Raw genomic sequence first — 26714 nt, forward strand, 5'->3', positions numbered from 1 at the left:
TTTGCTTGATATTATGTTTGTGGTACAATTTGTACATTTCTAAATAATTGATCATTTTATATACACATTTTGTATACATTTTGTGGGTTATATACATTTTCTTATTTTTATTTATGTTTATTTTCTGTCACGTCTATTGTGCACAATGGAGATTTAATGTGAATCAGTGGGTAGCACCTGAGGGGGACGGATAAGAGATTTTTTATTAGCCATTGGAGTAGGTGGAAGAACGAATTGTACAATCAAGATTACCCCCTATATAATAGGAGGAAGCTGTGTGTAGCTACACCTATCATTTAAATATTGTTAAAACCACTGATGATACCTTTATTATACCGTATATATATTACATCTTGTTGCTAAACCAGCTTAATTTGGATACACTTTTTGGTATGGGATATCTATCCCATCGGGCACAGACACATTTTGTTACACGGATTTGCCTAGATACACTTATAAGTCACTATTAGAGGAGCACACAAGGAAGTTATAGCATATAGCTAACACTTAACTGATACGCACCCATACAGGTAGCGCCAACTGCCCCTACCCACACATACTTTATATCGTCTCTTTATTAGATAGATTGATAGCAGCGCAGCCATTGGCTCCCGCTGCTGTCAATCAAATCCAATGACATGGGCGCCGGGGGGAGGGGCCAAATCCGGCATTCCTGTCTATGGACGCAAATGCTGGACTTGGGAGCGCGCCCGTAAGGTAACCCCCTTGCGCTTCTCCTAGGGGATTATCTGAAGTGAGGAGGAGCCGCGAGAGCTGCAAGGGGACCCCAGAAGAGGAGGATCGGGGCAACTCTGTGCAAAACGAGCTGCACAGTGGAGGTAAGTATGATATGTTTGTTATTAAAAAAAAAAAAAAGATCCTTTAAATCACTTTAAGGCTGGGTTCACACTGCCATACAGAGCGGGTCACAGCAGGGGGTCCGGTGCATCTCTGTTTACTGTTTCAGGTCTGATTTCGGTCTGAATTTTTGGCTGAATTTGGAGCTGAAACGGACCAGAAGACACACAGGACTTCTGTGCAATTCGCACCAGAGCCGCTCCGGAAATGTGTGAACCGCCTCCATTGAGAGCCGGTCACAATCTCCTCACATGCGAATTGGATGCGACAAACTCCACCTCCAATTCGTAGTAGTGTGAACCCAACCTTACCTTAAGCCAGGGTTCACACTATAATGCGCTGCGGACCGCACAGGAGCGCTGTGCGTCCCTGTTCACCGTTTCAGGGACGAATCAGGGCCGATTCTATGCCTGAATTCGGCCCTGAAACGCAGCCAAAGACGCACAGCGTTTTTGTGCAGTGCGCACCGCAGCCGCCCCGGAGTTATGTGAACCGGCTCCATAGGGAGCCAGTCACATTCTCCTGCTATGCGAATTAGAGGTGCGGAAACGCACCTCTAATTCGCATAGGTGTGAACCCGGGCTAAAGGGTAAGTTCACCTTTTCATCAAAAATGAATTGGCTGCAGCTGGTCGGCAAAATTTTCCCAACAGTCCCATTCAACAGAAGTCGCTCATTAGATTGACCTCTGTTTATTGGTAACGGCCATAGATGAATCGAAGTTCGACCAGTCCCTGCTAAACCGGCTGAGGTTCAATCCATTTATTGGCATCCTAACCTGTTGGCACCGGCGCCTCCCAGCCCGGTAAGAGCTTTAGAATGCCGGGAGACAGGATTTATGATCATGTGACTGCCGTGATTGGCTACCATGGCGGTCACATGATCGGAAAGCTTTCCATTAGCCGCGGCATAGGTGTGCACAGCCTTATTACTTTAGGGGTGTGCACCCCAAAGCTTCAACACACACGTGCCTTTCTCTGCAGCCTCAGCTGCACAGGGCAGTGAATGAATGGGAAGTGCTCTGTGCTGAGCGGCCTCCTGTTCATTCACAAACGGAAGCATAGCAAACACAGTTTACTATACTTCCTTTTATGAATGGACACAGTAAGCAAGTTTGTTCATTTAGAAAAGAAATGGGCTGGTAAATGACATATTTACTAGCCCCTTTCCCTGCTCTCCATCCTGAAACATCCCCCTACAGCAGCCGGAGGGAGAGGAGGGAAGCCAGCAGGACTGTGGGTTGGGGGGGGGCAATAAAGGGGGGTGGGGAGCCCAGGCAGTAGGGGGAATCGACACTGCACATAGTGATTAGGGTGTGCCCTGGCACACCCCCTGCGCACACCTATGGCCACCAGTAACTGTGTCGGGAGCGTGCAGGGCACACGCTCTCGGGGCGGCTGTATTTACACAAATTCACGCAAATATGCGGCCGCCGAGTACAGTTGCCACCTCATCCCTTTAAACCCGAACACATATGAATTACACGGGTTCTGAGGCTAATTAAATGCAGATAAGACCCCAAGTGAGTTTAATTACCAACTTAATCAGCCACAGAACCTGTATAATTAATGTGTGTTTGGGTTTAAAGGGATGAGGTGGCAACCATACCGCCGAGAAGCCTCATATTTGGGTGCGGCCGGCACCAAGAGGTAAAGTCTGATTTTTCCCGATTGAGGATCTCATTAGTTGGTAAAGCTGCTCCCTCTATCCACACTATACACCACGGATGGGCGAATCCCCCGCTGCTGCTATTGTAATATGACAGCTGGCACCGCCTGCCTTCAAAATTCTCGGACAACGGACACATCTGATTGGATGAGCTGTTCACCTGAAGATTTTCCAGCAGGTTCCTTCAAACAAAAAAAAAACAAAAAAAATAGAACGATCGACTTCTGTTCCATGGAGCAGAGCCGGCAGGGCCACCCACTCAGCAAATTTCACCGTTTTCCATTCTGCACCGTGTATGGTCGGCTTCATCATTTCATTCATTCAGTTAAAAAAAATGAGGATCGTTTTGTTGTTGTTTTGGAAACTTCTAATAAAACTTTTAGACCCCTTTCACACTCGGGCGTTTTTCAGGCGCTTTAGCGTTACAAAAAAAGCGCCTGTAAAGCGCCTGAAAGAAGCCTCATCTGCAATCCCAATGTGAAAGCCCGAGTACATTCACACGGGGGCGCTGCGCTGGCAGGGCGTCAAAAAAAGTCCTGCAAGCAGCTTCTTTGCAGCGCTTTCGTGTTTTTTGCCACTGGGCTTTGTGCGCCTGAGCCCTTTCACACTGCCAGTGCCCCAAAAACGCCTGAAAAACACCCCTTTCACACCGAGCCGCCCATAGTGTTGGCGGTAAAACGCCGCTATTTTTACCGTCGGATTTGCGGCGCATTTCGGCCGCTAGCGGGGGCTTTTACCCCCCGCTAGCAGCCGAGAAACGGTTAGAACCGCCCGCAATAGCGGCATTTTGCCGGCGGTATCCCAGCGCTGCCCCATTGATTTCAATGGGGAGTAGCGGTGGAGGAGCGGTAAACACACCGCTCCTTCACCGCTCCAAAGAAGCTGCTGGCAGCACTTTACCTGACGTCCTGCCAGCGCACCGCTCCGGTGAGAAAGCCCTCGGGGCTTGCACACTGGAAACAATGGAGCAGCTGTTTGAGGGCGGATTGCAGGCGCTATTTTTAACGCTATAGCGCCTGCAAAATGCCCTCGGCGTGAAAGGGGTCTTAAACGGCGCTTTACCAGCGTTTTTCGGGCGCTGGTAGTGTGAAAGGGCTCGGGCTTTCACATTGGGATTGCAGATGAGGCTTCTTTCAGGCGCTTTTTTTAACGCTAAGACCCCTTTCACACTGGGGCGGTTTGCAGGCGTTATTGCGCTAAAAATAGCGCCTGCAAACTGACCCAAAACAGCTGCTGCTGTGTCTCCAGTGTGAAAGCCCCGAGTGCTTCCCCAATGAGGCGGTGCGCTAGCAGAACGGGAAAAGAGTCCTGCTAGCGGCATCTTTGGAGCGGAGTAGACACCGCTACTTCACCGCTCCTGCCCATTGAAATCAATAGGGCAACGCGGCTATACCGCCGGCAAAGTGTCTCTGCAGCGGTGTTTTATAACCCTTTCTCGGCCGCTAGCGCGGGGGGGGGGTAAACCCCCCCCCGCTAGCGGCTTAATACCGCCGCTAAAACGACGGTAAAGCGCCGCTAATAATAGCGGCGCTTAACCGCCGACGCACCTCCCGCCCCAGTGTGAAAGGGGCCTAAAGCGCCTGAAAAACGCCTGAAAAACACCCCAGTGTGAAAGGGGTTTTAGTAATAAAAAAAATAAGACAAACATTTCCATCTTTCGCCTTCAATTTTTCTTGGCGCTTTGGTCAAAAGCCGTCACCCCATTTGTTCCCATGAAAGAAAATTGCATGAACTTATCAAAAACAAATATATATATATATATATATATATATATATATATTTTACTAAATTTGTGTATGTCCGGCTTTATTCATGTCACCTAAAACCAACTGACGTAAAATTTCACCTGTAAGCTGGTCTGATGTCATCCTGATTTTGGATTGTGGAGGAGTGGCCGCCATTGTTCTCAGAGGTGACAGTTTCTATGACAACTCGCTGTCTGTCCTTCCATACTGGCCATGACTCCAAATGACAGGTCTGCCGTCTCCAAGTGTCCTCTTGGATTTCAGAGAACAAGGAGTGACCGTCGTTAGTTTTCATGGAAACTGCCCCCCCCCCCCCCACCACACATACACAGACATTCGTATATAAGAGGGTGGGACAGCCAGGAGGACACACTCACCTCTGACTCACAATGGCATCCACCAAAGGTCTACTGGTCTTCATCGCACTCTGCGTCGGTTCAGGTAAGTCCAGAAAATATTATCATTATGGGATCACTGTGATATGACAACAATACACTAAAGCCTCATACACACGATCGGATTGTTGGCAGACAGGGCGTCAGACTTTTGTCCGAAGGGCGTTGCCTGGATCTAGTCTTGCATACAACGGCACACAATTGTCGGCCAACAAACACGAACGTAGTGACGTACTAAATGTTTCAGCTCTTGAGCGCCGCCCTTTGGGCACCTTCTGCTAATGTCGTGTTTGGTGAGCATCGATTCCGAGCATGCCTGTTTGCACTTTGGACTTTTGTGTGACGGACTTGTGTACAGACGAGACAAAAATCTGACAACAGACCGCTGTCCGCCGAAAATTGACTAGCCTGCCATCCAACATTTGTTGGCCGAAAGTTGGACAACAATTGTCTGATGGAGCGTACTGAGCGTCGGATTTTAGGCAAACAATTCCTGGCCGAAAATCCGATCAGGTGTACGAGGCTTAAACCTGACGGGAAATGTTCGATGTCAGGCTGTTGGTGGAAAATCCCACCGTCTGTACGCTCCATCGGACAATTGTTGGATTTTCCGCGGACAAATGTTGGATGGCGGGTTTTAAAATTTTACGCAGACAAATGTCTGTTGTCAGATTTTCTGAGCGTGTGTACACAAGTCCGTCGGACAAAAGTCCAAAGTACAAACATGCATGCTCGGAAGCGAGGAACGAGCCGGAAGCGGTCGGTCTTGTAACTAGCGTCGTAATGGAGAATTAACATTCGTGACGCGGCAAATTATGAAATGTGGAAATGCAGCGCACAATTCTCTTCTTCTTTAATGGGATAATAATGAAGCTGCTTTGCTGGTGATACTGATGGAATTATTGCAAACTGATTTTCAAAGGCTTTTATTTTCTAGTGATATCAAGAATAATAATATTATTTTTTTTTTATTTGGTGCAAGTTACCACAACACCGTTATCCCGTAGTTTATAAGATCAAAGATACAACTATGTTGGTGTCCCTTGTTAATGTTACATTGTATTTTATAAAATGTAACTGCCGACTCCCAAACTGTCATTTGAAGTAAAACACACAGCCAAGTATTATTCTACACAATTTTTTTATTGTGCATTAAAAAAGAAAACAAATAAAATTAGACATGATATCTGCCAATAGAACTTAACCAAAAAGTGCATTCTATGCATCCAAAAATATAGAAAATATACCAAATCAAATCATTATTATTCAACCAAAAAAATAATGTCAAAGCAATAACTCCAAGGCCAATAATAAATAACACGTTATCTCCTCCGATTCCGCAACATGGCTAGTTGACGAACGGCCGTTCAGAAACAAACTGAAAAGCGCGAAATGAAAAGCGCAAAAAGAAAAGCGCGAATCAACACTCTCCAAACACGAAATTAGCAGAAGGAGCCCAAAGGGTGGCACTAAAGAGCTGAAAAACCACGTAGTATGTCACTACATTCGTGATTGTTGGACAACAATTGTGTGGCCCTGTGTATGCAAGACAAGTTTGGGCCAACGAAAAAATTATGCACTTGCATTAGATATTTAAATCTATATTACTACACTTCCGCATTGATGTAAACACTCCCTCGTTTGGACTCGTAGGTAAAATTTACTAAGGTAAAGTTTACCTAGGTAAACTATAACTTTATTGTTGGTTTATATGTATGCAATGGTCAATTAGTATTTGACTTACATGTCGCTGTTTGCTCCGTAGCATAGCGACTTTCTAATTCACTCACAATTAACTTTGATGGTGTTTTTTATTTATTTTTTTATTTATTTGTTTATCTACTTATGATAATCATGTAGTAATATAGATTTAAATATCTAATGCAAGCGCACAATTTTTTCTTTGTATGTAATTTTTCACCTCTTTGATATTTGTGGTTTTGTTGCAGCTGCAGTTATATTAATTTTTTGCTTGATAGCGTAGGTTTTCTCTTTTTTTTTTAATCAAGTTTGGGCCAACGCCCTTCGGACAAAAGTCCACGGTTTTGTTAGCCAACATTCCGATCGTGTGGACGAGGCTTAAGGCTGGGTTCACACCTAAGACGGATCCGTTTCACAGCGGGGGGTCCGGTGCGTGCCGGTTCACCGCTTCAGGTCTGATTTCAGCCTGAACTTTGGGCTGAAATTACACCTGAAAATGAACCACAAGACGCACAGCAATATCTTGCAAAACGCACCGGACCTGCTGCGGAGATACGTGAACCTGCTCCATAGAGTCGATCAAAATCTCCTGCTATTGTGAATTGGATGCGGGGATCAATGGTGTGAACCCAGCCTCAAAAAAAGAACAAGGTTTTGCAACAAAAAGATTTACAAATGAAAACCTAAAAGATACAAATACAACTAAAACATAACGATACATTTCCTGAGCGGGGAAAGGAATTGAAGTACAAAGTATCCATTGTGTGGAAAGTTCACACATCTCTGCAAATTGAGTGTCGGGACATCCCTGTGTGACTTCATCCCGGCTTGTATATGTCTTCTCTAACAGAAGTCAATGCAAGTTGTGATGAAGTCGCCCCAAAGCAGCACAGGAACCTCCTCCTCCTCCTTCTCCTCCTTCTCCTCCTTCTCCTTCTCCTCCTTCTCCTCCTCCTCCTCCCAGTTGCCAAGTATTTAGTGCTGTCTGTGCTCCCAGGGCCGCTGATAAGGCAGTACAGGTAGGCTTTTATACAGGACCCGGCCCTATCAGCTCAACAAGGGGGGGGGGGGGGGGGGGGGGCAGGCAGCTTTACAGTTCTTTTCGGCAAAATAAAAAAATAGGGCTTTCTAAGGCCCTGTAGGAGCAGCAATCTCAGTTTGATCAGATGATTTGGGGGCCAGAGAAAAGATATGGGGTCCAATAGACCCCAGATCTCTCCATAAAGAGGACCTGTCATGGCTCGTGCTGTTACATGTTCAAAGCCAGGAGGCCATGTAGGGGCCAGGAGCGGGGTCAAGGGTGGATCAAAGGGGGCCCCGAAAGGTAGATTGTTTGGGGCCCCATGATTTCTAACAGCAGCCCTGTGTGTTTCCATTAGGGTCCATGCACACTGGCTTAAAAGTTGCTCATTCTAATCTACAGGAGATTTTTTCTGTCTGTATAGCTGCTCAATGTTATCCTGTGTCCATACACATTAGGACCATTACAGGCATAGTTTAACCACTTGCTTCCCGCTGATCACAATGTAAACAGGAAGAGCCATTGATCGTCTTTTCCTCACTCGCGTCTGACAGATGCGAGTAGAGGAGAGCCGGTCGGCGGCTCTCCTGACTCGGATGCCCGCCCAGGACCACCAGAGATGGTCACCACACTGGACCACCAGGTATGCCACCCTAGACCACCAGGGAAATGCCAAACAGTGCCCAGGCAGCTGCCAATCAGTGCCGATCCTCAATGCCTGCCAGTGCCATCAGTGATGCCTATCAGTTAAATCTATCAGTGCCAGCCATCAGTGCCCATCAGTGCCACCTTTCAGTGCCCATAAGTGCCCAGCAGCACCTCCTATCTGTGCCCAGTGCCCATCAGTGCCACCCATAAGTACCCATCAGTGCAGCCTTTCAGTGCCCATCAGTGCGGCCTATCAGTGCCCACCAGTGCCACCTATGAGTGTCCATCAGTGCAGCCTATCAATGCCCATCAGTGCCGCATATCAGTGCCACCTCATCGTTGCCACCTTATCAGTGCCCATCAGTGCATCTTATCAGTGCCCATCAGTGAAGGAGAAAACTTACTTATTTACAAAATTCTATAACAAAAACAAAGAAAAAAATTTTTTTTACAAAATTTTCGGTATTTTTTATTTGTTTAGCAAAAAATAAAAACCGCCGAGGTGATCAAATACCACTAAAAGAAAGCTCTATTTGTGGGGAAAAAATGACAAAAATTTAGTTTGGGTACAGCGTAGCATCATGACCGCGCAATTGTCATTGAATAAGGGACAGCGCTGAAAGCTGAAAATTGGCCTGGGCAGGAAGGTGTGAAAGTGCCCGGTATTGAAGTAGTTAAGCTCAACGTTTAGAGGCAGGAAAAAACTTTTTTTTTACATTTTTTTTTTTGTGTGCATAGAGCCTCAGGGAGATCCATCGTAAACCCTCAGCTGTTTTTTTTTCTATACTTTTCAGTTTTTTTCTATTCTATTCGAATTGATTCTATTTGAATTTTGGGAAATGGTTATATTCTTTCTATTTTATTTTTTGAATTCCATTCTATTATTGTCTATTATATTCTATTCTTTTTTTGTTCCGGTCTGTTCTTTTATTTTCTATTCTATTTTGTTCTGTTTTACTCTATTATATTCTATTCTTTTACATAGTTACATAGTAGGTGAGGTTGAAAAAAAAAGACACAATTCCAACCTATGTGTGTGATTATATGTCAGTATTACATTATATATCCCTGTATGTTGCGGTCATTCAGGTACTTATCTAATAGTTTATTGAAATTATCAATGCTGCTCACTGAGACCACCGCCTGTGGAAGGGAATTCCACATCCTTGCCGCTCTTACAGTAAAGAACCCTCTACATAGTTTAAGGTTAAACCTCTTTTCTTCTAATTTTAGTGAATGGCCACGTGTCTTGTTAAACTCCCTTCCGCGGAAAAGTTTTATCCCTATTGTGGGGTCACCAGTACGGTATTTGTATATTGAAATCATATCCCCTCTCAAGCGTCTCTTCTCCAGAGAGAATAAGTTCAGTGCTCACAACCTTTCCTCATAACTAATATCCTCCAGACCCTTTATTAGCTTTGTTGCCCTTCTTTGTACTCGCTCCATTTCCAGTACATCCTTCCGCACATTCCACCGATAACCGGAAGTGACGTCTGTTGTCCTCAAGCCCGGAAATTCCATCAACGCGTTTTGCCCTCCCACAGGACGTCTTCAAGGAATTGAAAGCTATGCAAACAGCGGAAGGAGACCGTAGTTGTCGGATTGTGCCTCGCGGTTGCAGTGGCGGGTTTACCGCGTGCTCAAGGTCGGGTTTTGCCCGTGTCTGAGGGCGGGTTGCAACACAGACAAAACACGCTCAGCAACAGCGAATCTGACATGTACGTTCTTCCCTCTGCTGTTTGCATAGCTTTTAATTCTGACCGTCAAATGGTATCCCCCGTAGAAAAATGTCTCCTACGATGTGCACATGCGCTATGGTGACATCATGGTGATTTCAGCTGGAGTGGCCTTCCAAGCTGCGCATGCGCGGGGCACCTTTCGACGGAGGGCACTATTCGATAGAACACTGGCCTTACTCCCTTTCATACACATACTGGGACCAATCAACCTACCAGCATGTCTTTGGTGTGGGAGGAAACTCATGCAGGCACAGGGAGAACATGCAAACTCCAGGCAGGTAGCACCATGGTTGGGTTTGAACCAACAACCCTAGCAGTGCTAGGTGGAAGTGCTAACCACTTAGCTACTGTTTTATCCATCCTGAAATTCCATCAGCGTAACCATCTTCTAGCTTTCTTTTGGCATTACAAGAATGAAAGTAAGAATTCAATGAAGGTTCTCATTTCTCCAGGTCCTGGTGTAGGTACACTTAGCTGGGTTCTGTAACGTTAAAGATGTTTAGTTGCTAATCCAAAATGCTTTTCCTGTTCTAAAACTTGTATAATGTTCAAGGCGTTCTGCTTATAGAAGTTCAGCTGAATATGTAATTTTACTAGGTAAATGTGCAAGTTACATAGGAAAAAAAAAAGTGATCTCTATTCATAATGTTATTATGGGGTGTAGCTATAAAAAATTGCTCCCAGTAAAAAGTGCATGTACCCTTGTTCTCTGCGACTCGGCCAAATAACAAATGTTCGTTTTATTTGATTTAAGATGGAAAATACTGCACTTGGACATCAGATGGCGCTAAGTATCATAGGAAATTCCTAAGATACTTAGAGCCATCTAGTGGCCAAATGTGGTATTTGCTATTTCAAGTCAACAAAAAAATAGCCTAATAACATTACATTACATTTGGTGCATTGAATGAAATGTGAAAAGTGGAAATTTTTTAGAACTATCTGCATTCAGTGCATGAGTAGCTGTCAGAAACAAAATGTTGCAAATGCTTTATAGAAATTTGACACAATACCTTAAGAGGGATTAACACCAAAAATCCGCTTTTGTCTTTTTTTTAACACCCCCCCCATGACTTTCCTGAGCCCTGTCTCTGTGATTAGCTAGGACTAAACCAACTAGCACTAAACAAGAGGGGAGGACACAGGAAGCCAAAATCACACTACTAAAGTTACTGGCCCAAAACTGCCCCTAGATGTCAGCATACTACAAAAAAAGATTATGATATACAGTGGAACCTTGGTTTACAAGTAACGCGGTTAATGAGTGTTTTGAAAGACGAGCAACTTTTTCTTTTAAATCCTGGCCCAGTTTGCGAGTGTTGTCTCCCAAAACGAGCAGGATTCAAGCCAATGGGGTGTGCAGTACTGCATTTGGCCAGAGGTGCGGGGGCGCCAGTGACACTCAGAATGGTTCGGAGCCATTCAGAAATACTTGTAAAAAAATCAGAAATACTCTGTTCCCGAGTGTTTTCCGAGCCTTTCCGAGGGCTTCCGAGATCAGGCAAGCTGTCCCTGAGTATTTTCGAGGCTCCCTGACGCCCCCCCACCTCTGGCCACATGTGGTATTGCATGCAATAGAAGTCAATGCAGAACAAATTATCTTTGTTTCCATTGACTTCTATGGGGAAACTCGCTTTGATATGCGAGTGCTTTGGATTACAAGCATTCTCCTGGAACGGATTATGCTCGTAATCCAAGGTTCCACTGTAGTGACATTTAGTGGCAGATTTGCAAAAAATAATAAATGAACACGTTGCAAATATGCTTTTAATTTTTATTCATTTTTGCACTGGAGCAAAAAAACTGTATCTGCTGACTAACACACTTACCTGTCCAGGAACTCAGCACCGTCCTCACACAACAAGTATTTGATCCCCTTCGCAAAACATGACTTACTACTTGGTGGCAAAACCCTTGTTGGCAATCACAGAGGTCAGACGTTTCTTGTAGTTGGCCCCCAGGTTCGCATACATCTCAGGAGGGATTTTGTCCCACTCCTCTTTACAGATCCTCTAAAAGTCATTAAGGTTTCCAGGCTGACGTTTGGTAACTCAAACCTTCAGCTCCCTCCACATATTTTCTATGGGAATAAGGTCTGGAGACTGGCTAGGCCACTACAGGACCTTAAGTGCGCTTCTTTTTGAGACACTACTTTGTTGCATTGGCCGTGCGCTTTGGATCATTGTCATGATGGAATACCCATCCACCACCCATTTTCAATGCCCTGGCTAAGGGAAGGAGGTTCTCACATAAGATTTGATGGTACATGGCCCCGTCCATCGTCCCTTTGATGCAATGAAGTTGTCCTGTCCCCTTAGCAGAAAAACACCCTAAAGCATAATGTTTCCACTTCCATGTATGACGGTGGGGATGGTGTTCTTGGGGGTCATAGACAACATTCCTCCTCCTCCTCCATACACGGCCAGTTGTTTTGATGCCAAAGAGCTCAATTTTGGTCTCATCTGACCACAACACTTTCACCCAGTTCTCTTCTGAATCATTCAGATACTTTCTTGAGCAGGGAAGCCTTGTGGGCGCGTAGTGTGTTACCAATTGTTTTCTTGGTGACTATGGTCCCAGCTGCCTTGAGATCATTGACAAGGTTCTCCCGTGTAGTTCTGGGCTGATTCCTCACCATTCTCATGATCATTGAAACTCCACAAGGTGAGATCTTTCATGGAGCCCCAGACCGAGGAAGATTGACAGTTTTTTTGTGTTTCTTCAATTTGCGAATAATCTCCTCAACTGTTGTCACTCTCTCACCAAGCTGCTTGGTGATTTGTCTTGTAGCCCATTCCAGCCTTGTGTAGGTCGACAATCTTGTCCCTGACATCCTTGGACAGCTCTTTGGTCTTGGCCATGGTGGAGAGATTGGAATTTGATTGCTTCTGTGGACAGGTGTCCTTTATCCCCTTGCCGCCGAGCTTACGCAGATACATGACCTCGGCTTTTGGGGGTTATACCGGGATGATGCCCGCAGCTGCAGGCATCATCCCAATACCGTTTTTTAGAGCCGCCGGTCGGCTATCCAGGGATAACAACCGATGCGGCTAAAAGCCGCTCAGTTGTCATACCAGAGGAGCGGGAGGGAAAATCCCCCCACCTCTCGCCGCCTTTCGCCGCTCTTATCGGGTTTCCCAACCCACCGGGAGTCCCGATCATTGATCCGCCTTTTCCGGCAGCTAGAGAGAGACTGGCAGAAGCCAGAAATGGCTTTGTTCCAGTCTTCTCTCTGTAAACACGGAAATGACGTCACTTCCTGTTTACTCGGCTGCCAATGGCGCCGGTTTTTAAATATACAGTATTCAGAATCACCGAAAACATCAATCTGAATACTTTGAAGTGCAAAGGAGGGACCCCCCGATCCCTCCATAAAGAGTACCTTTCACCACCTATGACTGTCACAAGGGATGTTTACATTCCTTGTGACAGCAATAAAAGTGATAAAAAAAAACAAAAAACCACAATGTAAAAAAAAATAAATGAAATTTAAAAAAAAAATAAAATAAAAATCTCTGCGAGCTCGTGCAGCAAAGAAAAGCATACGGAAGTCGCGCCCGCATATGTAAACGGTGTTCAAATCACACATGTGAGGTATCGCCGCAATCGTCAGAGTGAGAGCAATAATTCTAGCCCTAGACCTCCTCTGTAACTCTAACCTGGTAACCATTATTTTTTTTTTTTAATGTCGCCTATGGATATTTTTAGGTACCGTAGTTTGTCGCCATTCCATGAGTGTGCGCAATTTTAAAGCGTGACATGTTTGGTATCTATTTACTCGGCGTAACATCATCTTTCACATTATACAAAAAAATTGGGCTAACTTTACTGTTTCTTTTTTTAAAATTCATGTGTCCCTTTCCCCAAAAAGTTGCGTTTAAAAGACCGCTGCACAAATACCGTGTGACATAAAATATTGCAACAATCACCATTTTATTCTCTAGATTCTCTGCAAAAAAAAAATATACATAATGTTTGGGGGTTCTAAGTAATTTTGTAGCAAAAAATACAGATTGTAACTTGTAAACACCAAATGTCAGAAATAGGCCTAGTCATGAAAGGGTTATACAGGTAACAAGCTGAGATTAGGAGCACTCCATTTAAGAGAGTGCTCCTAATCTCAGCTCATTACCACACCAGGGAGCCAGAAATCTTGCTGATTGATAGGGGATCAAATACTTATTTCACTCATTAAAATGCAAATCAATTTAAGTTTTTTGAAATGCGTTTTTCTGGATATTTTTATTGTTCTGTCTCTCACTGTTATAATAAACCGACCATTAAAATTATAGACCGATCGTTTCTTTGTCAGTGGACACAAATCAGCAGGGGGATCAAATCCTTTTTTCGATCACTGTGTATATATAAAGCATGTTTCCAAATCCTTGAATATCTGTGAGTGATCTGGAATGGTGGTGCTGAGAATATACAATCTGAACATCGAATATACTGCTTTTCTTTTACAGCTTTATCACTACAATGTTACACCTGCACCTCCCAGAGCAGCAACACAAACTGCAAGACTCCGACTAACTGCTCCGCCACCGACACCAACTGCATGACCTCCATCGTTGCTGGAGGACTCGGTAAGATTATGACTGGGCCTGGTCTGAAGATGTCCTATGTCTAATGATCCACCATATCTCATGTCTCCTGATCTACATTTAGGAGAAATCTCAAACTATTTCAAGGGTCTATTTATAAAAAATTTTCTGCATGCATGTCTCAGGATTCATATAACAGTCACACGTAATCCCCCATATGCATTTCCTATGATTGTCAGCTCCATCTAGTGGCCATAATGGAGTATTTTCCTGAAATACCTCAAATCGGTAATCAAATGCATTATGGCCACTAGATGGAGCTGGCGATCATAGGAAGTAAACGCACATTAGTGGGATTATTTGTGGAGGCTGTGTGAATGCCAGCGCACTCTTTAAATGGGAAGGCAAAGTGGGAGGGGTTTGTCTGCTATTACTACCTGGACATTCCCAAAATAGCAGTACAATATTGCACCCCCTGCAGGCAACACGGCATGTAATCATCTCACCGAAAATTCAATTGCCGACACGGGGGGGTGTCTATAATCTGACCTGACGTCTGCCAATAATGAGCCAAATACCCAAATTCAGGGTCAGTTTGCAGACTTGGGCTGGGTTCACACCATCGCCGCATGCGGCTCACAGCAGGGGTCCGGTGCGTCCTGGTTCAGTGTTCTTCAGGTCCGATTTCAGCCCAAATTCTTGGCTGAATTCGGACCTGAAACTGACCAAAAGACGCACAGGGCTCCTGTGCAAATTCGCACCAGAGCTGCAGCAGAAATATGTGAATTGACTCCATAGAGAGCCGGTCAAAATCTGCTATTGCCAATTGGATGCGGGGAACCCAGCCTCAGTCTAGGTTCACATCTATGCGGCTGCTCTTGATGAGTTTTTCCGGCGCGTTTTGAGGTGCTTTTTTAAACCCAGCTTTTTGATGTGTTTTTTGCATTTTTGTTTTCCTGCATTTTGTTTGTTTTTTTTTTTTTTCCTTTAACACACTGTGTATAGCTGTGCCAATATGCTCAAACCCACCCTCTGGGAGGGTGAACCACAATGTAGTGCAAGTGAGGAAGATTTTTAATTTTTTTTGGCACCAATGTTTTCGCCATACCTGTGGAAGCTTAAAATCAATCTAGTAGACACCACTACTACAGTAGATGGCCACTAGCTTTCAGGGGCCCCATGCTGGGCGGCTTGCCCTGCTGCTTACCAAACACAGGAGGCTGGCCACTGGGCACAGGTGCCATTCTGAGAACTCTTTGTATCTTTTCAGTGAATGCAAAGTGTTCTCTGATTGGATGAGGGGTATGGATATTGTGACATCGCTGCCCTGCCTCCTCATCCAACCAGAAATTCACGGAGAAAATGCAAAGCATTCTCCGAAGGGTACCCATGTCAAGTGGCTAACCTCCTGCGTTCACAATGCAGCGGGGCAGCTGCTCAGCGCAAGACCCGGAAGCTAGAGGATATCAGTGTAGTGGTTGGGTAGCAGCTTTCTGCCCACCTGCCAACGTGAGCCCTAAAAACCGGTAATGCCGCGTACACACGGTCGGAAATGCCGCCAGCAAAACTCAGATGAGAGCTTTTGGTTGGAAATTGCGACCGCGTGTATGGTCCATCGGACTTTTGCTGGTGGAATTCCCGCCAGCAAAAGATTGAGAGCAGGTTCGCTATTTTTCGGTCGGAAAAAGTTCCTATCCGAAAATGCGTTTGTCTGTATGCAATTCCGACGCGCAAAAAAAAAAAAACACGCATGCTTGGAAACAATTCAATGCATGCTCGGAAGCATTGAACTTCATTTTCTCGGCTCGTCATAGTGTTGTACGTCACCGCGTTCTGGACGGTCAAAAGTTCAGAGAACTTTTGTGTGACCGTGTGTATGCAAGGCAAGCTTGAGCGGAATTCCGTCGGAAAAATCATCCAAGCTCGTGTGTACGGGGCATAAAACGTTTTTTTTTTTCCCCCTAGAATCAACAGCAGCATCTAGTGGCAACAATGTAGCATTTTTTTCTTCAGTAAGTAAAAATACTGCATTAAGCCACTAGATGGCGCTGATGATCCTAGTATAAACCTCAGGAAAATTTATGGAGGAGATTTGTGGGGCCTGTGCGAAATAACGGATTTTTTAATGCCTAGACCCCATGGTGTTGCCACCAATCCCTTATTTCATATTTATTTCTTTAGACCGCTTTATTGACTTTTGAGGTCTGGAGGCAGGGTAGGACCTAGGTTGTATGCACTGGCTCTACAACCCTAGAAGTAGACGGGGGGGGGGGGTGGGGGAGTCATCATTGGCCAATATGTGGGGGTTGCAGTTGGTCCATATTGTCACACCTCTCTCTCATCCACAGGTAGTATTTCTGGTGCCAGCATCACCAAGACTTGTACAGCCGTCTGCGCAGCAACCGGATTCAATGCCGTTGTGGTCTCCACCAGTGTATCCTGCTGTGCCACCGATCTCTGCAACACCAGTGGGGCTTCCAGCATTAAATTTACCTACACCATCCTTGCCGTGGCCCTTGGGTTCCTAGGGGCCCTCATGTCACAGCTAAAGTAAAGCTTATATATACTGTATATTCTTTTTGATGTAACCAATGAACCATTTTTTATAGTCATATCACCCTGGGGGCACCTTCCCTATTTAAATAAGTAAAGCGTGCACCATGTACTGATATAATGGTGGCCTTTGGGTTCCTAGGAGCCCTCACGAGAGATTTGCTGTAAATCTTGAGTGTATATGATGCGAATTATATGTTATTCCTTATGTTGTAACCAATAAACAGTTTATATATTCTGGACTGGCCTTTCTCAACCTTTTTAACACCGAGGAACCCTTGAAATAATTTTCTGGTCTCAGAGAACCCATGCTAAACTTTTCTAGATCTACAACTCATGATACATTAGTGTGATGGTCAGCGGGAAGAATGCTCCTTACACTTGTGGTCATTGGGAAGGATTACCCCCTTACAGATGGGTAAAAAGATCAATGGTGTCAGCAGGACCTTATATAAGAGGCAGGAATTGCTCATTACTCAATTAACTCCCAGCAACCTCTGGAGGGACCCTAGAGATCCATGGAACCCTCGTTGAGAAACCCTGGTCTGGTCTGGACACATGCTATTCTAGCAGAGCATCTTTAGGAGCTTGCATACATTTTGAACCCATCATCCACAGATCCTCCTTCAAGCATAGATACAATAAAACTACAGAATAAATAATTAAACATCCAGAAATGTGTGTGTACTGAAACAATTAACAATAATAGGACTAGTACAAAGTTGATACAACCATATAAAGCTGGCCATACATTATTAAATGGTGCTACTGGATGAATGGTGGGCTATAGTATTCTGACAGCTGCCATTGGCTCTCAATACCCGAACAGCGGCTGCATTTTTTTAAAAAATGTGTAAAGTGCAACATTAACATGGCCAATTCCTTTAAATAACATACTTGGGGAAAATTAAATTGGCCCTGTACTATGTGATCACTGTGGAAAATCATAGCGATCACTAGGGATGAGCTGAACACCCCCGGTTCGATTCGCATCCAGAACACGCAAACACCGTTAAAGTCTATGAGACAGGAATATGAATAATAAAAAGTGCTCATTTTAAAGGCTTATATGCAAGTTATTGTCATAAAAAGTGTTTGGGGACCCGGGTCCTGCCCCAGGGGACATGTATCAATGCAAAAAGAAGTTTAAAAACTGACGTTTTTTCGGGAGCAGTGATTTTAATAATGCTTAAAGTGAAACAATAAAAGTGAAATATTCCTTTAAATTTCGTACCTGGGGGTGTCTATAGTATGCCTGTAAAGGGGCACATGTTTCCCGTGTTTAGAACAGTCTGACAGCAAAATGACATTTTTAAAGGAAAAAAAGTTATGTAAAACTACTATTGTTAGCACCGGCTATAATGAATTGTCGATCCGGCAATACACATAAAAGTTAATTGATAAAAACGGCATGGGATTTCCCCACAGGGGAACCCCGAACCAAAATTTAAAAAAAATGCGTGGGGGTCTCCCTAAATTCCATACCAGGCCCTTCAGGATGAGAGAGAGCCCCCCCCTCCTGAACCATACTAGGGCACGTGCCCTCAACATTGGAAGGGTGCTTTGGGGTAGCCCCCCAAAGCACCTTGTCCCCATGTTGATGGGGAGAAGGGCCTCATCCTCACAACCCTTGCCTGGTGGTTGTGGGGGTCTGAGGGCGGGGGTCTTATCGGAATCTGGAAGCCCCCTTTAACAAGGGGACCCCCAGATCCCACCCCCCTGTGTGAATTGGTAATGGGGTACAAATGTACCCCTACCATTTTACAAAAAAAAGTGTCAAAAAGGTTAAAAAACACGAGAGACGGTTTTTGACAAGTCCTTTATTAATTTCTTCTTCTTTCCGCTTCTTCTTCCATCTTTCTTCTGGTCTTCCTTCAGTGTTCTTCTTCTATACAAAAAAGGGGATTTGGGACTTTATATGAAGCGCTTAGGTAATGGAGATAAAAAGTACCATATTAAATTGCATTATGAAATGTTTATTGGTTGTAATAAAGAACAAAAAATAAAAAAAGAGTATTCGTTTTATATACAATAATAAATGTATTCATTTCATATAAATATAAGAATTATACACATAACATAATGGAAAATATATATGCACGTATACAGCACATGGTTTGATATTAAGAATAAAGAAGCGTAGTATTCTTGGCAGCCACATGCCTGGTACCGATCGGTGCAATCGCATGGTATATGTGTATTTACTGAATCAAGAGGTTGGAAAAAACAACAATGGTATAAATGAGTAGAATTCCATATAGAATATAGCTGGGGCATCAAAAACAAAGCTCGACGCATTTCGTGGGTATTCCCCACTCATCAGGAGCTGATGTAACCAAAATTCCTAGAAGATACATATAAAAATAATGAACCATGGTGTCCATATGTAAGAATAGAAAATAAGTATGTAAATAAATATTTGATGTATCCAAATGATTGGATCAAACACACTCACCAACTCGGACAGCAAGTGCGGTGCGCGGCAATGGGCGTAGGGCGGGCCAGAAGCATAGCCCCTCCACAGGAGCCGAGGCGGCATAAATATAGATGCAACAACGGGCAGGGTGAAGAAGGGCAAGATGGAGCAGAATATGTTCAAAATCAGGAGTGTGTTGTGATGGAAGCAAACGTATCTGGGAACAAAATATGAGGTATATATAAATTTGCAATAGTGTTGCACAAATAACAATAATCAGTCTGAATAGTGAACGCAGTGAACTCCAAAAAAAGTAATAGAGTGTGTAGTGAAAAAGTGAATGAGTATTGGAAATCTATATATTGCACTGTGAGTGACAGTGGAAGTGAAAATGTATAGTGGCCAAATTAAGATGAGAAGTGGTGACCGTTAGTGCAAGGAAAAGGGGTGGCAAGTGAAAAAGGGGGAAGAGACAGGAAGGGGTGAGATCACCAAGGGGGGACATCTGAACCCATATGGAACAGCCAATTAAATAGAGAAAAGGGAAAAGAGGAAAATACAACAACCTACCCCATTGTGGCATGTAGGAGCATCACCAGCCAAACGTGGACCGCAAGGCTGGTGTGCAGTCATCCCAGGAAGAGACCAGCCGTGTCAACAGCCAGCTCCAAGTGGGGAATAAAAATATGCTGCCAACGCCACGTGGGTGGCATAGAAGAGGAGCCGCTGCACCTGAGTCGAGTATGCACTCAGCGGTCGGCACGGAGGAAATCCTACCATGATGACACCGGGATGGACACGCTGTACGTCGGCGTAGTGACGTCAAAAAGTGACGTCACACGCCCGACGTAGGGTACGTGGCACCGATGCGCAGAGGGGCGTCCGCCCAGTGTCTCCCATCACAAAGTGAATGGGGAGAAAGGGAGGACCCACTGGCGCATCGCAGCTCCCACAGGGAGGAAGACCAGCAACGCCCAAACGTCCAAAAACCGCCCACAAGCACAAACTGGCCAGGTGGAGGGCGTGCCCAGGATCCCTATGGAAAAAGCCATGTGGGGCAATCAATTGGTGACCAAGGTGCTGCCTAAAGAAATTAAAAATAATAACACGAAAATAGATGAAAACAATAATAAACAATAATGTGTCCACGACTAAGTTCAATATAGATGATATATGAACCATAAACCATAAAAGAGGCCATATCTTGTATATAATGATACCCTGTAATTAAGGGCAAAACTCATATTTTGTTCCCAGATACATTTGCTCCCATCACAACACACTCCTGATTTTGAACATATTCTGCTCCATCTTGCCCTTCTTCACCCTGCCCGTTGTTACATCTATATCTATGCCGCCTCAGCTCCCGTTAAGGGGTTATGCTTCTGGCCTGCCCTACGCCCATTGCCGTGCACCGCACTTGCTGTTTGAGTTGGTGAGTGTGTTTGATCCAATCATTTGGATACATCAAATATTTATTTACATACTTATTTTCTATTCTTACATATGGACACCATGGTTCATTATTTTTATATGTATCCTCTAGGAATTTTGGTTACATCAGCTCCTGATGAGTGGGGAATACCCACGAAACGCGTCGAGCTTTGTTTTTGATGCCCCAGCTATATTTTATATGGCATTCTACTCATTTATACCATTGTTGTTTTTTCCAACCTCTTGATTCAGTAAATACACATATACCATGCGATTGCACCGATCGGTACCAGGCATGTGGCTGCCAAGAATACTACGCTTCTTTATTCTTAATATCAAACCATGTGCTGTATACGTGCATATATATTTTCCATTATGTTATGTGTATAATTTTTATATTTATATGAAATGAATACATTTGTTATTGTATATAAAACGAATACTCTTTTTTTATTGTTTGTTATTTATTAAAACCAATAAACATTTCATAATGCAATTTAATATGGTACTTTTTATCTCCACTACCTAAGCGCTTCATATAAAGTCCCAAATCCCCTTTTTTGTATATACCAAATATCGGGATGGAGGCACTTAATTGCGCCTCATTTAAAGTCCCAAACTCCCTTTTTCTTTTTCAGTGTTCTTCTTCTTTCTCCATCTTCTTCTTCTCCATATTCTTCTTCTCCATCTTCTTCTTCCTCTGCTCTTCTCATCCCCTTATCTTCCTCTGGCTTCTTCTCCGCTCCGTCCGCAAGATCCGCCTCAGTGGGAGTCTTACGCCGTGTGATGCTTCGGTTCTTCTGACACTTCTTATATAATGGAGGGCGGGGCCACCCGGTGACCCCGCCCTCCTCTGACTTATGGGGACTTCACTATGGCTTTCCCCATGTTGTCAGAGGGGGGGGTCACCCGTTTACGTAACCGGGTAAACCATACCAGTGCAGCAAGTCAGTGTCCCTGATCATCACCCCACCATACCAGTGCAGCCAGTCAGTGTCCCTAATCATCACCGCACCATACCAGTGCAGCCAGTCAGTGTCCCTAATCATCACCGCACCATACCAGTGCAGCCAGTCAGTGTCCCTAATCATCACCGCACCATACCAGTGCAGCCAGTCAGTGTCCCTAATCATCACCGCACCATACCAGTGCAGCCAGTCAGTGTCCCTAATCATCACCGCACCATACCAGTGCAGCCAGTCAGTGTCCCTCATCATTAAGGATGAGCTCCGGCGTGTTCGCACAGCCCACGTGCAGAGCCCGCCAGGTGGTCGACACTGCGTTGCGCTAATCACAGGCAGTGAGACATTTCCCAATCTCTGCAGCCACGCATCGGGTAAATGTCTCACTGCCTGTGATTAGCGCAGCACAGTGCCAACTTCCTGGTGGGCTCTGCACGTGGACTGTGCGAACACGCTGGAGCTCATCCTTACTCATCACCGCACCATACCAGTGCAGCCAGTCAGTGTCCCTGATCATCATCACACCAATACAGTGCCCACCATAGCAGTGCAGACAGTCATGGCGGGGGGGGGGGGGGAGATTTACTAAAACTGGAGAGTGCAAAATCTGGTGCAGAAACCAATCAGCTTCCAGGTTTTATTTTCAAAGCTTAGTTGAACAAGTTGAAGTTAGAAGCTGATTGGCTCCCACGCCCATCTGCACCAAATTCTAAGTGCTTCAATTTTAGTATATTAAACCCACAGTGTCCCTGATCCCCACCATACCAGTGCAGCCAGCAACGGTGTCCCTGCTTGCCCCCACATAAGTCCCAGTGTCACCAAACCAGTGTAAGCATAGCAGCAATGTTCCTGATTGCCACCTCACCAGTACAAGTGACCCAAACTAGTGCAGCCACCAACAGTGTCCCGGATTGCCACTACATCAGTTGCAGTGTCAAAAGGCCAGTGAATAGAATATAAAGGAATAGAATATTGTGTTCTATTCTATTAGTGAGCCACAATGAGATTGTAGGAGGGGAGTTCCTGCTTCCACATTGCCGGTATACAGGCTTTTCCCACCTTCAAAAGGTGGACCAGCATTGAGTTTTTGTATCTACGTTTTGAAAGATCAGAATAGTGGAGAAGATATCTGGCTGGGTCAGTGCCCAAATCCTAATCAGCAAACCGCTTGAAAATGCCCCTCACCTGGGACCAAAACCCCTTCAGCTTCTGACAGGATTCTTTTAGTTTCTTTTTTATTCTATTTCTTTCATCTGCTAATCTATTATATGTCTTTATTTTCTATTCTGTTTTGTTCTATTCTATTTTGTTCTATTTTTTTTTCTAGACTATAAAGCAGCCTAATTAGGAACGATCTTATTTTACTTTTATACCTTACTGTATTTATTGCAATATATTTCAAATTCATTTTTTTAAATTTGATTAGAAAATAACAATGTGTGCGGTGCCATTTATTAAATGCCACCCATTGCATTGTACGGTAGAACACAATACGCTGCAACTCATATACTGGCCATCGGGATGCGCTGTGTTTGAAAAAAAGGTCATGCAAGTTTTTTTTTTTAATCGACGTTGCCTTGCCAACCTATTCACAATAAACAGGCTGTCTTAACACGACCTGTGCCAACCTGTGCTATATCTTGTTGTTAGGGCCAGTTCACACCACAGTCCAGTGCACTTTTTTTTCTGCATTAAAAATGCATGGAAAGTAGGTGATATGGTATTTATTTGTTTTCAATTATTTTTATTAAATTTTTATACATATAAAAACATTCCATTTCAATTAAATCCCATATAAATATATACAAGCGTATACAAAACATTCATAATGAACAAAACATAAAACACATTCAACATAACCTTAGACCTATCTCACAATATACTCCATCGTGTTAGAGGTATTCCATCATCCCACGCCATCCAGTCCCCCCCCCCTCCCTGTAATAGGACTAGGAAAAAAAACAAAAACAAAAAAAAAAAACAAAAAAAAAAATAAAAATTAAAATTAAAAAAAAATTTAAAAAAACCTGTGATTTTCCCAAACCCTTTTTATTTAATTTGTAAAGTGGAGAAATTCTCGACTTTTACTTCCATCGAGAACTACTCCAATAAAATGTATCTAGTTACTATATAACAACAGTGCCCTACCTTAATCCTCTAATTATAACATAGAGTTCTCTTAATGACATTCCTTCTTATTTAAACAAAACATAACTTATCCCATCCCCTTTTATTAATTTATAAAAAAAAAAAAAAAGAACACATTTCCCCAACTTTTACCACCTATTGAAAATTCCTCTTGTAATGGAAATTACAGCTGGTGCTGAATTGGTTAAATTGATGATAGGGAACTCCTATCTTCATATTGATTAGTGGTTCCAAATTAATAATAACTACTGCAGTAGGGAACAGGCACAAAAGATACGCTCAGCATCTTTCCAAATAACTGTCCTGCTTTATTATGACACAATTGAAGGTTTTTATGCACATGATTACGTAGGGATCACATTAATATTACAATTGTACATTTATGGTAACAAGGGGCGTAACATAGGCAGGCTAATTCTAATCAGGATTCGAAAGAATTTAAACATGTACTGAAAACATTATTAGTGCCGTGTGCACAGTGAGGGCAGTGTGCAATACATACAAAATAGAATACAATTACGGTATATACAGAACTTACAAAATTTCCATTACAGTCTTTTAAAGTGCCATTTCCATGAAAAAAAGAAAAAACAAAACAAAAAAAACCCCCCCATTTTATTAATTTATTAAAAAAAAAAAAAAAAAAAAGAACACATTTCCCCAACTTTTACCACCTATTGAAAATTCCTCTTTAAAAGTGCCATTTCCATGAAAGAAGAAGAAAAAATCCCATTTTTTAATTTATAAAGAGGGGAAATTCTCAATTTTTACTTCCATCGAGAGTTTCTCCAATTAAGTGTACTAAATTACTATATACCACAGAAAGAAAAAAAATGTATATGGTCTTTAATGGCATAGTTTACACCAGTGCTTGCAGTTCCAGGGAAAAAAAAGTAGAACATGCTGCATTTTTCCTGCACTGGAACGCTTTGAAAAGCATAAAAAACGCACTGGAATGCACCAGAACGCACCAAAAACGCACTGGAACACACATGTCCCTATTTAGGTTTAAGACAAAAGGGGGGGGGGGGGGGGTGCACTGGACTGCATCAAAAATGCACCAAAAATGCACATGCAGAAAACCATCTGGAACGCATCCGGACTGCATTTCTATGGTGTGAACTGGCCCTTAATGCATTGCAACAAAACATTTAAAGCATAGGTGCTCAACCTGTGGCCCTCCAGCTGTTGAGGAACTACAAGTAGGGCTGCCACCTTTTCTTCAAGCCAAACCCGAACACATTTGCAGCACAGGGAATTATTTATTGGCAAACAGTAGGTGTGGCCAAATTGCTCTTGCTGACATTATCACCCCACCCTTCAGTCAAACCTGCCCCCAAACAGCTGCCCGCAGCGCCCGGGCGGCAACAGATTTGTGTATGACTACAGCCTGCTCTGAATAATGTGTCCGGGTTTCAGGTGGACTGAAACCCAGACACGTGATTCAAAACCTGAACTGTCCGGGTGAATCCTGGACAGGTGGCAACCCTAACTACAAGTCCCATCATGCCTCTGCATTTTGGAGTCATGCTTGTAACCGTCAGCCTTGCAATGCCTCATGGGACTTTTAATTCATGCAACAGCTGGAGGGCTGCAGGTTGAGCGCCCATAAAGGGTAGGTCCACCTAATTCATCAAAAATGAATTGGCTGCAGCCACTGAATGACGAAAAGTTTCCAACAGTCCCGCTTGACTTCTTTTGAATGGGAATGGCCACAGATAGATGGAAATGTGGGCAATCCCTTCTGAATGTCGATCCATCTATGGGCAGCTGAATTCTGATTTTTCCTGATCTCAATAATAGTAAAGCTGACCATAACAGATCCCTCTATCCACACTATACTGCACGGATGGGCGGATCTCCCGCTGCTGCTATTTTAATATGACAGCTGGCACCAGGGCCGGACTGGCCTTCCGGGATACCAGGAAATTTCCCGGTAGGCTGCTGCCCTGGGGCCGCTTTGATCTGTGGTTGCATGCTACATGAGCGCTGTGTGTCACGGTCTGAGCTGGGTCTGTGTGTGTTCGGCGGCGATGTTACGGTCCAACCCCCCTAGACCAGCTCATGTGATAGTAGATTGCATCTGTGTTCCGCCTATCACACGAGCCGGTCTAGGGGGGGCGGGACCTTGCAACAGTGCCGCCGACAACACACAGACTCAGCTCTAACCGTGACACACGGGAGATGCCAAGGGCAGGCAATGATGAGTCTGCATTCATAGGCACAATGAGGCTGAGTGAGGCTGTGATTAGGAGATGATTGAGGCTGCAATTATGGACACAGTGAGGCTGCGATTGTGGGCTGAGTCAGGCTGCAATTATGGTCACAGTGAGGCTGCAAAAATGGGCTGAGTCAGGCTGCGATTATGGGCACAGTGAGGCTGCGATTATGGGCACAGTGAGGCTGCAATTATGGGCACAGTGAGGCTGCAATTATGGGCACAGTGAGGCTGCTATTGTGGGCTGAGTCAGGCTGCAATTATGGTCACAGTGAGGCTGCAAAAATGGGCTGAGTCAGGCTGCGATTATGGGTACAGTCAGGCTGCGATTATGGGCACAGTCAGGCTGCAATTATGGTCACAGTGAGGCTGCAAAAATGGGCTGAGTCCGGCTGCGATTATGGGCACAGTGAGGCTGCGATTATGGGCACAGTGAGGCTGCGATTATGGGCACAGTCAGGCTGCGATTATGGGCACAGGGAGGCTGCAATTATGGTCAAAGTGAGGCTTCCATTATGGGCTGAATCAGGCAGCAATTATGGGCTGAGTCAGGCTGCGATTATGGGCACAGTGAGGCTGCGATTATGGGCTGAGTCAGACTGCGATTATGGGCTGAGTCAGACTGCGATTATGGGCACAGTGAGGCTACAATTATGGTCACAGTG

General features: G+C 44.3%; 1 protein-coding gene across 1 annotated transcript; it reads left to right on the forward strand.

Annotated features, from left to right (window-relative positions):
* Positions 1-4659: 4659 nt before the first annotated feature.
* On the forward strand, positions 4660-16872 carry LOC141145763 (lymphocyte antigen 6E-like). The gene is made up of 3 exons (XM_073632642.1): positions 4660-4711; positions 14241-14360; positions 16667-16872. The coding sequence occupies exons 1-3, from the start codon at positions 4660-4662 to the stop codon at positions 16870-16872; spliced, it is 378 nt and encodes a 125-aa protein (XP_073488743.1).
* Positions 16873-26714: the final 9842 nt, after the last annotated feature.

Source organism: Aquarana catesbeiana, linkage group LG05 (genome assembly GCF_042186555.1).
Source record: "Aquarana catesbeiana isolate 2022-GZ linkage group LG05, ASM4218655v1, whole genome shotgun sequence".
Taxonomy (NCBI): Eukaryota; Metazoa; Chordata; class Amphibia; order Anura; family Ranidae; genus Aquarana; species Aquarana catesbeiana.

Coding starts and splice junctions, on each gene's coding strand:
- LOC141145763 (XM_073632642.1), top strand. CDS start 4,660: ATGGCATCCACCAAAGGTCTACTGGTCTTCATCGCACTCTGCGTCGGT. Junction 4,712..14,240: donor CGCACTCTGCGTCGGTTCAG/GTAAGTCCAGAA, acceptor TTTCTTTTACAG/CTTTATCACTACAATGTTAC. Junction 14,361..16,666: donor CATCGTTGCTGGAGGACTCG/GTAAGATTATGA, acceptor TCTCATCCACAG/GTAGTATTTCTGGTGCCAGC.